General features: G+C 36.1%; 1 protein-coding gene across 1 annotated transcript in view; it reads right to left on the bottom strand.

Annotated features, from left to right (window-relative positions):
* LOC122026245 (UMP-CMP kinase 3-like) overlaps positions 1-14042 on the bottom strand; it is a 37310-nt gene extending 23268 nt beyond the window's left edge. Inside the window, exons 1-5 of the mRNA XM_042584908.1 lie at positions 13813-14042; positions 10484-10536; positions 10141-10192; positions 4528-4645; positions 4274-4433 (exon numbers count right to left, since the gene is read on the bottom strand). Coding sequence (XP_042440842.1) covers positions 4274-4433; positions 4528-4645; positions 10141-10192; positions 10484-10516 — 363 coding nt within the window. The 5' untranslated portion in view covers positions 10517-10536; positions 13813-14042. The remainder of the gene's footprint in view (positions 1-4273; positions 4434-4527; positions 4646-10140; positions 10193-10483; positions 10537-13812) is intronic.
* Between the last annotated feature and the right edge of the window lie 553 nt (positions 14043-14595).

The following is a 14595-nucleotide window of genomic DNA, read 5'->3' as shown; positions in this document are numbered from 1 at the left end:
TTTGGATTTCAGTAGAACCCTAAGTTGGGTCTTCTGCCGAAAATACTCATCTTATTTGAGACAGAATATTTTGGGTTCCTTCTCGCCCTTCACTTATAACAATAAGGGCATCATATTCAGTGGAATAAGTCATTCTCCACTATACCCAAATAATTTTTTTCAATTTCTCCTAACAGGTTTTCAATAAACTCAATTTTTTCTTTTGAATCTGAGAATGCCTGGATGCCACAAAATTCTTTGTGATTGATTCCCAACGAGAAAAAGTATCATCAAAAAGATTTAACTATTCTAGTATAACAAATAGGGCTCCACTCTCCTGTTGTGCAGAAGGTAGAGTCCATAATTCATTATTCATACCTCCTTTGAATTTAGCCTTAGGGGGTTGTTGTTCATATATGGGATGAAAATTTGAAGGCCCAATTGAGGCGTTTGTCGAGGGATAACCAGGTGGTCCCATTGCAGTATCCGTAGGTGGTCTATATGGAGAGATAACTGTACTAGTGGAATAAATTTGTTCTGTTGGTGCCACTTCCTCCGTCAATCGCTGTAAACAAGGATACTCCATTTTGCAATTAGCTGCAATTAATTCACTTACCCCACCACCTTCGCTGGCAAAAGGATTAAGAAATTCAGTATCTGAGTTAGGATAATCGTCCCAAATTGGTTTATTGGTATAAGAAAGGGATGCCAAATATTGAATATAGTCTAGGTAGGAGTCATCGTTCTCCTCATAGTCAAGAGTAGGTTCCATGGACTGCGGTACAGAGGCCCCTAGGCTTGTAGTCGCTGCATGGTCTTGCTCTAGGCTATTTTGGCAAGATGCATTCTCAACTAGGACTGCTATCTTTTCTTGTGGCATTAGAAGGGAGAAAATATCCTGAGTTGTAAAATATTGTGGTTGCTGTGAAGATGAAGCTTGGTTGTTCTGACTTAAGGTGATTGTAGTATCAGTGGAACCAAAACCCTTTTCCCCACGTTCAGTATAACTAAGGTGTGGTACCTCATATACTTCAAGGAAAAGCTATTTTTTCCAAAAATAACTATGCAATCCTTTGCTGTGGCGATATAAGAACCGGGATGTTAGTTCTATTAAATAGAAGGATTTGAACCTCACCTCGGTAGTCGGAGTCAATTACGCCAGCTCCTACTTCAACACCATTTTTCCATGCTAGCCCTGATCGTGAAGCTAAACGACCATAATAACCATGGGGAATTTCAATTCGAAGTCCAGTATGAATCAAATCCCGCCCATATGGTTCAATTACTGCAGCATGGCTTGCTGCTATATCAAGGTCTGCCGATCCTTTAGTCTGTCTTTTGGGCAGTACTGCATGTTGAGAGATTTTATTTACAAGAATATGGGGTTCAGTTTGTGAGGAGTACCTTTCGTCTGGATCAACAATTTGTTTTCCTTTTGTTATTTGATCGTCCATATCCCCGTATATTTCATAATATTCTTCAGTCGTTCCATCAAAATAGGAAAAGGTTCCTGGTTGGGTTTCTATTAGAACTGCCAAGGTCTCATATACTTCTTCATCTTTATTATTGTAATTTGGTGTTGGTGCTTCTGATGGTTGTGCAGCAGCATAGTTACTGAAGCTTAAGGATATACGTCCGTCCATCATTGTTTGACTATTCACTTCAGTTGGCTGCAATGATATTGAAATTTGGGTGGGTTTAATTACCCAATTGAGTCCTTGCAGACTCCTTGTTGAGAAGCTTCGTCCTGGTAGGGCTTTCACTCCATGGGAGGTTAAATAATCCACCACACCCTGTATCTCATAGGCAAAGCCAACATTAGGAGTGTTAGAGAGTCTACCTACCAGTCCTCTAGTAATTAATAGATTGGCTTCACTATTCTGCCAGGCTTCGTATCCTCTTGTGAGGACAGAGATTTGGATGTTTCAGTAGAAGTCACCAATAGTCATCATAATTTCAGGAATAACATAGATCATCTGGCTTCCGTGTGTAAGGTCGACTTCCATGGTCCCAAGTATGGCTTGATCTCCTTGCCATCTATTGTCTCTGAAAACAATAAGAGTCATCATACCTTCCCTTTGTCGATGCAGTATTTGTACACGTACCTGGAGGACTCCTAAGTGAATGTACTGCATCCCGCTTCGTCTTAGTTGATTGAAGCTTTCTTCTTGGATAAAGCTTCTGTCTACTTGATGATTATCAGTCACAAGCATAGCTTCTTCAGATCTATGCACATATACTCGATGGTGCGCATCATCTCTTCGGGAATGATAAAGTACCTCGGCTGATACTATTGAAGCTCGCTCTTGCATGGATAATTGTAGTTGAGCTTCTGGTTCAATTTGTTGTTCCAAGGTATGTCTTGTAGAAGAACCACCAGTAAGCGTTTGCCCTATACGCCTTGCTGCTTGCTGGGCGTTATAGAGTCTTCGTTGGTTTCTTCTATAGCTCCTTATCTGGTCTTTAAATAAAGGGGTAGTGGCTACTTGCTGCTGCTCCGTTCTGGTGGCGGTCATACTCCTTTTAATTTCTCCTGTTCTTCTTTTAGGATTTTATACGGATCTTTGAACACACGAAGCTTTCTAGCCTTTTCTTTAGGTTTAGATGAACCAAGAGATAGGTTTTGAAGCTTGGAAATAAGGTCTTGTGGTAAGGGAGGAGAATTTTGCTTTTGAAGAGTGGATTGAATTTCCTTTAGGGTTTCAGATATTTGAACAAGCAATTGGATTTGGGTATTATTTTGTTTGATAATGGTGGCAATTGCAGGAGTAATACCTTGGTAATCACTGGGTTTAGCAAAACCAACAGAAGGGGTTTCTATGGGATCGGTTGAAATTACTGCTTCCTTATAAGATGAGGTGTTTCTTGTAATAACAAAAGTATTCATAAAAGGTTTCAGGACTTACAGGGATTCCTGAAGCTCGGGCGAGGGCAGTTCCTTCCCTAAGAATCTCATGTAGATGTGCCCTTGGTCTTACTTTCGGCCTTCCCCCTCTTTGGTATCAGAGCCTTACATATTCTTGTTGGTTGGGCTTGTTGGTATTATGCAACCTTGAGAAACAAAAGGATAGATCCTAACTTGGCAGCAGAAGGCACATGAGGATAGAGAACCCATAGAACTTAATTATTCACTCAATTAATATCCTTCCACTAAAAGTTACCATAATAACTATTCCTCTTATGGTAACCATAGCCCTCTCTCATGCATGATCTCCTCCATCAAGTTCTTCCTTCTCCATGCTATAGTCTCTGGCACTCGTGGCAACTCATCTCATCCACGAGATCTTGTTGGTCTCTCTTTCCTTTATCTTTTGTTCACTCCCCTATGTTTTACAAACTTGAATAGAGATCTCGATGAAGTTTCTATTGATTTGTTGCAATATATTTTTTCCATCCAATTTCCATTTAGTTGATATTCTAATCAAACATTATGTCCTTCAAAATGCCTTTTCATGTTGTTGATTTCCAAGCAGAAGTTGGTTAAACATTGTTGTATGCTGTATTGTATACTTTATGTTTTGTGTCATATATATATTGCTTAGATTTGTATACAATTTATATGAAATTATAAATGGGCTAGGATGATTAATCTATGCATAAAGTGAAAGATGCAATTATATATATGGATTTATTAAGTTGGTTAGCATGATGTATTATATAGTATATATAAGCTCATAATTTTTAAATGCTATGCATTATTTTCAATACGTCTAAAGAAGTTTATAAAAAGGAAAAATTATGAACATATAGATAATGTGCGCATTTGTTTATGTGTCCGCATAACAAATATTATGCGGTGGTCATATCCACCTACATACACTTTTTAGAATTTGGTTGCAAGTTTAATAGATCGTTGATGCTTCAAAGCATGTGACTCTCAAAAACTTGCCCCTTGTGATTAAAACCCTTCAATGTATTTGATTAAAATAACCTTGATTAACAATGCATTGCAATATTAGTTTATAAGAAAAATCTAGTAATAATCAATATCACACCTCAACAAGTCCTAAATACCATTAACATCAATAAGGACACACAAACTTGATGCAAATAGTATTTTAATATATCAATTGCATTAGGGATAATGCTTGAGAAGACATAAGCCTGAAACATCAATAAGAATAGTGATCATATATACAGTAATCATATATATTGGACAACTCAAGATAATTGCACTGTACAAAAGGATAAAATACTGGAAGATTTGAGAGGAAGGAATTGTAGCATTGCATGAACATAAGTAACGAAGAGCATTAATATCATGTACAAATAGATGGAGTTGAAGAAAACTTACAATCCTCTCAAAAGTTATGCGATTTTCTTCATTTCTAGGAAAACCATCAATAAGAACCTTATTATTGTTCCCACAAGAATGAATTTCTCTCTTGAGTAAGTTGATAGTTATTTCTGAAGGAACAATCATCCCTTCCATGATTATGCTACGGATCATTACTCTGCAGAGCACCATTCAAGAAATAGGCATGGTTTCTCAATTTCATCTATCAATAATTAAAAAAAGTATAATAAAGACAAAAAAACACCAGATACCCATTTTGACTATTGGAGGACATTTCCTCTCTCAATAGATCACCAGCACATATATGTTCAAAGTTGAAGGCGTCAGCAATTTTTTGACATTGAGTTCCTTTCCCACTGCCAGGACCACCTATACCAAGTCAAAACTTTAGTAAACTACAGTAATTTTTAATGAATTAAAAACAAGAAATTAGGTCCACTTCGATAAGGTAATAGGATGGATCAAACTACCGCATTCTGTCATTCTAAGGTTATCATTAAGCAGAATCAGACTATTATTTCAGTTTCTCATATATAAAATAAAACTAATTTTCAAATAAACTAATAAGATCTTCTCTTGTAGTAATTGGATAATATTTGAAGAGTCAGGCATACATTCAAGTCTCTGCCAATAATATGATAGAAAGAAAGATCTAAAGTATTGTTTTGTACCAGAGTTTCAATCTTCAGTCAAAATGGTCTCAGTACTATGCACTACCAACATTCAGCACATTCCAATTCAAAGTGTCAAATTCAACTCAGATAACCCGGGACCCCACATAGCGGGAGCTTCTTGCACCGGGCTACCCTTTTTACTTTTCCAAATATAAATACATGGCAATTAGAAAGGTATATTTAATTAAAAATTTAAGCAACATATTATAAAAGTAGTTTTTGACTAATGATTTTGCCTTATAGATAACAAAATAAACATTGTGAATTTGATAAGAGCGCTTGTTCTTGTACCATCTAGTGAGACCAATCCTATAATTTTCTAAGACCTAAATTTATGAATACTTGCAAAACATTTGGTGTAAAAATTAATTTTGTGGCTTAAACATTAACCACCGAGTTAGAGTTACCACAATTGAAACTCGAACTAGCACGAGTATAGGACATATAATATGTAGGCTGCTCCAACTATAGTATTACTCCTCTTTAATGTTGTTCATGCTTTGACTACTGATTTCCCTCTTTATACCCTCCAATTTTATAATATTTTATCTCCTCCCTATGATCAATAAATGATATCAAGAGATGTTATAAGAAAGAAATAGCTAATTTTGAATGATTCCAGCTAGGGGTGAGTATTTGGCTAATTACAATGTCAATCCAATCATCCAATCATGACAGTTCCCTTTTCCATATAGAATACTCATCCATAAGATGCTCAAATCCTATTATGGTAACATACACATAGGGTGGCTATCTTAAAAAAATTATCTTGGATCGAGATAGACAATAGAGAAGGGTGAATAACGTAATCAAAAATTATCTTGAAAATTTTATTTTAATTGCAAAGGGAAAAAAGTATTTTCATGTTCTACAAGTGTAGCTAAAATAGAGAGATTTTAAAATATTTGAAACTAGCAATGGAAATAAGAAACGTTTTCAATTTAAATTGAAAAGGTTTTTCAAAAAATCATGATAATATCTTGAAAAAACTTGCATATATTGTAGTAGAACAAGTTGTGCAAATAACAAGGAGATTTAAGAACACCACACAAATAAAGAGAAAAGTATTTTTACATGATTCGGGACCCCCGATTCCTACTTCATGACCTATGGACTTGCAAAATGAATTGTCCCTCAAAAACCACTATCCTTTCTTCCTTTTGAAAACCTTCCAAAGGTAGAGAAACCTTTTACAAAGCTGATTACAGCAGAAGAATAATAGTAGAGATGAAAAAAAATTGAAATGGAAGTGAAACATCAGTAAGAGAACTGTGGAATAAAAAAGCTGCAATGACAAACTTAAAAGTCACCAAATCTATAAATGGAGCACCATTCGCTTTTCCTAAATGCAGTAGAATGAGTATTGGATGTTCTGTTTGAGCTATCTTCATTCAATAATTATAGAATCTATAGTCACATTCTCTATTCTTAGACTTGATCTGCAACGACGTTTAACTAAACAATACTACTTTCAGTCGATTGTTTGATCTTCAGTTGGTTGGATTCAATGACTAGTTGGTTGGATTCAATCATATCCTCAATTAGATTTGATCCACAACAACTGTTAACTAAATATTACAACTTTCAGTCTATTATTCCATCTTCAGTTGGTTGGATTCAATTACTAGGCAATTGGATTCAATTAATTTTTAACATATCCTTCGTTTCACTTGGATGTGGACCTATTCATCAGTCGACTTTTATTCTTCAGCAGCCGACTAAACCAAGTAGAACTGTATCCGAATCCCTTGGATCATGATTTCGTCACCATCTGACTGTGTCATCTGCTGTACTCATCATATGTTGACTATGTTATCAATTGATTGCTTTATTTTATTATGATTGATATCTTGAATCATGACTAAGTCATCTACTAATCGTATCTTCTACTAACTACGTTATTAGTTGCCTTAATTATCATCAGTTAGCCTGTTTAACATTTGAATTTAAACAAATCTTTGCTTTCAGTCAACTAGACTTCAAACAAAGATCAATCTGTCGCAAGTCTAGGTTAACCAAACAGTTTAGTCAACTATTCACTATCACTACTAGTCAATTGACTTAAAAACACTTATTTCTTAGTAAGTCATCACCTAAGTAAGAAAGTTACCCTTGCCCCAAGCATAGGTAGTTCTCTCATATCTCACTTGTCAAGGGTTCACCTCCTAGACTTTTTTCATGTTGGTATCTGGGCATACTAGGACTTCTCGTCTGCCAATATGATCAGGCTCGATTTCTTGGTGTATGATTGCACCAACATAGATAGCTAAATAGCAACTAATAGCTAAAACATCAACACTCCCCCTCAAGGTGGTGTATATATATCTATCTTACCATCTTGTATATAAAGATGAAATAGTGTGTTACATAAACCCTTAGTAAATATATGTCATCGATGCTATTGGAAGATAGAATAGGTGGATGTTGTCATCGAGTCCTTAATTAAAATGACTTTGTTGCATCAATCTGATCTAATATTAGATGTTATCGCTCACCTTAATCAAGACTTTTGTCCCAATCACAACTCTCCAAGTGCAGAGATCAAGATATAGGACACGAGGGAGAGGAGGTTAACTAGGGTTAGCAGTCCTTCAATGGTTGTGATCAAAGTTCAAAATCTCGAGTTGTGCCAAAAATTCAGTCATTGATTAGAACGATATTGCTGAGTGTCATGCCGATATTTCAATGCATGGTGCCAATAATGGATTAAAGTTGAAGGAGATGAAGCATTGGAAGGAGATATTGCCTATGCTAAGTATGATTTTAAATCTTGTACCATGCCATGAAGCAATTGAAATATATCATTTCATTAAATTATCGAACTTATCACTTAGCACATACAATGTCTCTTTGTTTCATCTCCTTTTCCTTCCTCCTTTCTCCTTCCTCCTTCCTCCTTTAATCTATCATAGAATGGTATTGTTCCAATCAAAGACTGAAACTATGAGACTAGAGATTTTAAATCTTAGTGTTGAGTGATATCGAGTTTCAATGATTTAGAATGATATGTTTAAACTATTTCGCCCGACACGGTACAAGATTATGGTTGTGATTGTGGCAGGATAAATAGCTAGGGTTAGAAAGATGGAGTGGTCCGCAAATGCTGGACCAGCCCCAGCATTTGCATTGATGGGATTTGATGACCCCCACTTGTTAGCATTTGCATTGATGGGATTTGATACCCCCACTTGTTTAACAAGTGGGGGCCATCGCCTCCCACCCATCCGCCTATCCTGGTCTAGGAGCAGACCAGGACAAGCAGTCCAGAGGACCTCTACTGTAGAAAGATGGCTAATACCATGTAGAATTAGACATAAAAGATTTTGTAAAAGAAAATAGGATTCTATTCCCTATTCTAATTAACTCTTATTTACAACAAACTTAAGATATAAAAGAATTACAAAAATATACCTACTAAATAGCTAAAATATATGTACCCATATCAACACTAATCATCCTTTTAAAAATTCTCCTATTATTTTTAGTTACCTATACAAACAAATCAAAATTTTAATTTATTGAAACTATTTCAATCTTGAATATTCTTCTATTTATTTCTTTTTATTATAAAAGCACCGATCAATCTGATATCTTTAATTTATTTTCTTCAATTATTAACTTTTTGATGTCAAATTGTTTCCTCATTTACATTATCTAGTACACATAGAGACACAAGAAATAGCGAGATAAGATCAAGCAATGTAAAAAAAACTCTAATATTTCACATGAAGAGCAAAAGAGGTATACCAAATTAAGAGAAAATTACTCGTGCTACTTTAGGTACACTCCCTCTAGCTTTATATATGTATTATTAATATATATTATTTTATCAATACACACCTATAATTTACATATTTTATATGAGGCCATGACGGTTGTATTTTAAAACATGGTTTGAATTCTCTTACCATGCCAAGTGAAATGATCAAAATGTATAGTTCCAGTAAATTACGAAAACTTAGTAACACAAATAATGTCTCCTTCTACTTCATCTCTTTCCTCCTACAACCTCCAATCTATAACTAGCACAATTCATTTGTATGATACTCAATCAAAGACTGAAACTTCGATATAACTTGATATTGGGAACCTTGGTCTAAAATATGAAATATTTCATTATTGTTATGTGCCTAGTGTTTATTTATAATTTATAACTTATTTATTTATGATTATAAAGTTATTTTGATTAATTAGAGATACAATGGTGATAATTCTTAATTTAATTTACTTCTCATCCTTATATTTATATTATCTTAATGTTGACCACCTAAGCCCACCTACTGCAGCAAACTGCCTAGTGGCAACCAGCTTTTAATACCTTAATATTCTTATCACTTGGAGCACTTTCCTTCATTTAGTTACCACCTCAGTTAAATATTCTCATCTTTTTAAATAAAGGTCCTAATATCATATTAAAAGATTAGGTTTTCTTCTTTGTTTGTTGATCTGCCCATAGGCCATGCTCCCACAATTTCTACATTAACTTTTCGTCACTCATTATAGTTGACTCTAAATTTGAGAGGGTCATTAATACATAGACAGTGATAGCTCCCGTGGAAGCATACAAAGATGCCTATTCCACTAAAAAGGAATCCAGAATATAGAGGATGTATGGATACTATGATAAAATGGTTGCCAACATATTTGTTGAAATTCAACAACATGCTCTAGAACTGCTTTCTTAAAAACATACTTCCCTCCTCCTGATCCTCCACTTTGCACTTATTAAGGCTTGATCATCTCAACAGAGCCAGATAATGCTGCCTATTTGTAAGTTTTGAGTGCTTAAGGTAGCCTATATTAGCATGTCTATGCTGTGAACGCCTTTCACGTAGCAATCTTGGGAATTTATTTCATGATATCATTATAAAAGAATATCTTAGAAGAAAAAGAAAAAAAATAATACCCTTGGTTGTGTCTAGCAAGTTACAGTATATAAATAAAAAAGAGTAAAAAAGGGAGATACACATTCTAGTTAAAATTTTAGAAGCCCATAACTAATTAAAAGAAGTGAAAAAAAAAAATCAACCTAAACAAATCATAGAGGTGTAGAATGTTTTCTGAACCAATGTTATTTATATCCTATAAAATACTGACAGCTCTAGACTTAAAGTATCTGCAAAAAAATAAATTGCATTCGAAATGAAGAAACATATCAGGAATGTTGTGTTTTGAAAGCCAATTATTTACCCAAGACAAACGTTATGAAAGGAGTTTTTCTATTAGATATAGCCTCTGTCGCCTGCAACAGGAAAAGGAAACACGTGAGGAGACTAATACCTAAAGGCAAACCATAAAGAAATTTATCATCAAGAATATTTATTTCCAAATTAAATTTAAACAATGAGGTTTAGATCATAGATCGTCCACATTTCCATTAAGTAATGCAAACACATAGTTGGAAAAGTGGAAACATGGAAAAAGGAAGAATTGAATGAGCAAAGAGGTTGAAGGTGTTTTACTTGTTGATGCCTTAAAGCTCAATACAAAAATAACAAAACCAGGAACCAACAAGATGAACATAGGAGCATACCAACTTTGCAATTCCTTTTCTGAAGAATGCCATAAGCTTCAAATCATTGGCAACTGCACTCAATATCCACATGTCAATCAACAATGGTTGCTATCCAAAAGCAATTAAAAGATGAAATATCTCCAATTTGCCCGGCAAAAGTAAATAACGATTATATTAGGACTCCAAACATATAACCCATATAATTTTTTATTGATAGGAATTCAATTTGAATTATTCAATGGTTCCAAAAAATCCCACAGTAGTTGGAGACAATTGAGAGCTGCACTAGCCAAAACAAGGCCACTATTGAACAAATGGACAAATAGGCTAACAAGGTTGACAGAGATTGTTGTTACTTATGGACCAGGAAGGCAAAAGGATAGAAGGAAAATAGAAAGGAGCAAGGTGGCATAATTGATGAGATCCAAGGGGAAGACCAAGAGCGACTGAACAAACAAAGGAGGAGGAATCAAACTAAAGCCACCAAAGGGAAGGAGCAACCTGTTCCAAGGCAACTAGGAGAAACTTTACACATCCCAGGAGACCAATCACAAGGGCCCAAGCTAAATATGAAGGGAGCACTCAATAGACTAATCAATAAAGTCAAAGTTTGGGTTGGGGCAGAGGCTAAATTTTAGGGTTCAAAATTTTCTTAATTATCACCGGCGAGCCATGATCTCTCATGACCTCGACGCCAAAGCTGAAGTACCATCGTGGTTGTTGCCTGGGACAACGTCGCTGGCTAACCTCCTCCAATGGAGGCGGATATTTTGTCTCATTGTACCACTTCATCTTCCTCCTTGAAGTAAGCCTCCTCCTTCATTTCTTCTTATTCCTCTTCTTATTCTTATTCTTATTCTTCTTCAGGATTTTTTTTTCTTCCCAATTCAACGAAAAGAAACATAGTTTCCGTTGCTGCTTTCAGCAACATCAGAGGCATTAACAGCTTCAACATGAGTCTCCAATTTCAACACTCTTAATAACATTACTGAAGTTCCTGACTGCCCCTTGCTTGGCAAAGGAGTTCATGCCCTACTTGTGTTCCTGCAGCCATAGTTTATTAATTAGTAAGATGTGATACGGAGTTAACAAAATTTCTGCCCTAACATGACCAACATTATTGAAGTGAACCTCAGGAACTCACATCAAGAAAAGAAACCAAGAATTGCAACTGAATCAAAAGAAAACAACAAGGAACCAGCTATCCACTGCTAGTTTGGAAGCTGAAACTGCACAGATAAGGTAGAAGGTGCCACAATCAGTGGCGAATGTTGATGAGCCAATGAACTAGACACTACCCCTTGAATGTCACTTTTTTATAATTATTCTCATCCTTAATATAATAATATATCATAGACCACTTGACCTTACACTTATACCAAAGGTTTTTTTAATCTAACATTAACATTGTTATATATATAGGGTGTTGATCCGTTGCGCGTCATCTGTTGTGTGGCAGTGTCCACGAGTGAGGCACGTAGCCACGTGGCGATCAACCCACCCACATGGGTGCACGCCTCTTAGTCGCGAACGCTATCGCGCACATGGAGGCGTGCAGCGGATTAAAAAAAAAAAAGAAGAAAAGGGCAGCCCGGTGCACGAAGCTCCCGCTATGCGAGGTTCAGGGGAAGGATTCATTGTGCGCAGCCTTACCCTGCTTTTTGCAAGAGGCTGTTTCCAGGATTCGAACCCGTGACCTTTTGGTCACAAAGCAACAACTTTACTGCTGCGTCAAGGTTCCCCTTCAGCGGATTATATATATATTGTATGTTCGATGATAGTTATAAGACCGATGGTCTCTATTATTGAATATATCATATGAGTCAAATGGTCTCTATAAACTCAATAAGTTAGGTGTTGGATGGATAAAAAAATAGAGTAAGACCAATGAGAAACCTACTAAGAGGGCTAAATGAGATTAACAAATTGAATGTGTTAAAGGCGGAATAGTCTATATTAGAAAACTTAAAGCAAATAGGTTGAAAAATTGACCTCAATAGAAAGTTGGAATAGTCCCACTTTGAAAATTTTAAAGCTAATGGGTCGGTTTATATTGAATCACATCACTAATACCATTAAAATGTTATTAGTATTATTAAATGTGAGGTTCCCCTTTTATCTAAACAGTTAAAAAAAACAACTAATAATTTTTTTAATAAAAATGCTACATTTAACCCTTAGTTCAAACCGTCATTTCAATGGTTCCTTTTAGGCTGGAATTGTAATTAACCCACTGAATTGGGTTAACAAGGACTGACCTGTAGACTTGGTTCCGGGCCGGATTCAGTTCGGACCCCACCTATGACAATTGCCTTATAAGTTCAAGGTTCCATTCAAGAACTAACAAAGTGAGAGCCTCACCAATACATCACTCCACCAACTCATTCTTTGGCCAAATATTCCCCCTTTTATAAGGCAACATGCTAGCTCATTCTTTGGCCAAACATTCCCCCTTTTGTAAGGCAATATGCTGCCCTTACATCCAAGAAAAAAAAAACCCTCAAGGCCAAATAAGGTTGAAGCCCATTACATCTTGTTGAACTTTAAATTATTCAGTTAACCTAATTGATGGCCCGGATTAAGCTAATCAAGTCGTATGATTTACTATTTGCTGCAACAACTTCAGCCCCAACCCAAGTTTTGACTTTATTGATTAGTCTATTGAGTGCTCCCTTCATATTTAGCTCGGGCCCTCGTGATTGGTCTCTTGGGATGTGTAAAGGGTGTCCTAGTTGCCTTGGAACAGGCTGCACCTTCCCTTCGGTGGCTTTAGTTTGATTCCTCCTCCGTTGTTTGTTCAGTCGTTCTTGGTCTTCCCCTTGGATCTCATCAATTATACCACCTTGCTCCTTTCTATTTTCCTTTTATCCTTTTGCCTTCCTGGTCCATAAGTAACAACAATCTCTGTCAACCTAGTTAGCCTACCAAATTTTCTACAAAAACTGAATAAACCAAACCGATATAGCCGAACTTCAAAAAAAAAAAAATCCTCTCGACCAGCATTCCATGATCCATTCTAAAACTTAGAAGGTAAGCCGGTATTCCTTCTCAGCACATACACAAATCCAGCAATCATTGCAATGTGTAGACGAAGAAACAACTAGAGTTATAAAACAAATGCTTCGATAGAAGAACAGCTAAATTAGGAGAAAACGGAAATCAAGTAATCCGATCATCAGGCAGAACAATCAATTCGGAGACGAATGCTTGGAGGAAGGAAAGGGAAGAGATCGAGAGACATCAGTAAGGTAGCAATCTGCCACATGGACGCTGGTGATAGCTGCGGCTTGCCTGAGGACACGAGGGGACACAGAAGGTTGCTGGCGACGGTGTTGCCGATGGCTCACCTGCTACAACCTGCGTGAAGACGAGGAAACTCAGGCGACGGTCTCGCCGGAGAGAGCGGAGAGGAGGAGGCGAGTAGAACGGGAGACAAGAGGGGAGGAGGCGAGAGTGGCGTCTGGAGGAGGCGAGAGCGGCGTCTAGGAGTCTGGAGGAGGCGAGAGCGGCGTCTAGGCGTCCGGTGGCGAGGAGAGCTGGAGTCGCGATACGAGAGAGGGAGTGGGAATGTGGAATTGCCAATTAGATTATTAGGGATTTTATTTTAATTTTTAAACTCCACTCGGTCCGATTTAATCAGTTTAACTGATTTTGATTTTTTTAGAAAAAAACAAAATCGATCAAAAAATTAATATATTTTTTTAATAAAACGAACTTCGGAATTAATCGAACGGGATTTATAATTTCTGCCGGTTTAACAAGTTAATTCAATTTAACTGATCTCTTATTCATCCCTAATAATAATATGATTATTCTTAAATTTAAATATATAAATAAGATAAATTCACATCATATTAACTATAAAATCATAATTATTTTAATGTTATAACAGTTACGATTGTAAGATCAAAAAAAATACTAGAGGGGTGGGGTGAATACCACTTGTAGTTTTTTATATTTTTCGTTAAAACTATTGAGAAATCGCAGCGGAAAGAAAGAATTAAGCGAAGAATAAAAAAATAATAATAATACTTTTGGTTTTACTTGATTAGAAATATGTGACGACTCATACTCCAAGGTTCATGATCGACGATCACTTTTATTGACAATTCACTAGTAATTCGATGATT

Source organism: Zingiber officinale, chromosome 10A (genome assembly GCF_018446385.1).
Source record: "Zingiber officinale cultivar Zhangliang chromosome 10A, Zo_v1.1, whole genome shotgun sequence".
Taxonomy (NCBI): domain Eukaryota; kingdom Viridiplantae; phylum Streptophyta; class Magnoliopsida; order Zingiberales; family Zingiberaceae; genus Zingiber; species Zingiber officinale.
The sequence above is the reverse complement of the archived record's forward strand: the minus strand, read 5'-3'. Positions and strand labels throughout refer to the sequence as shown.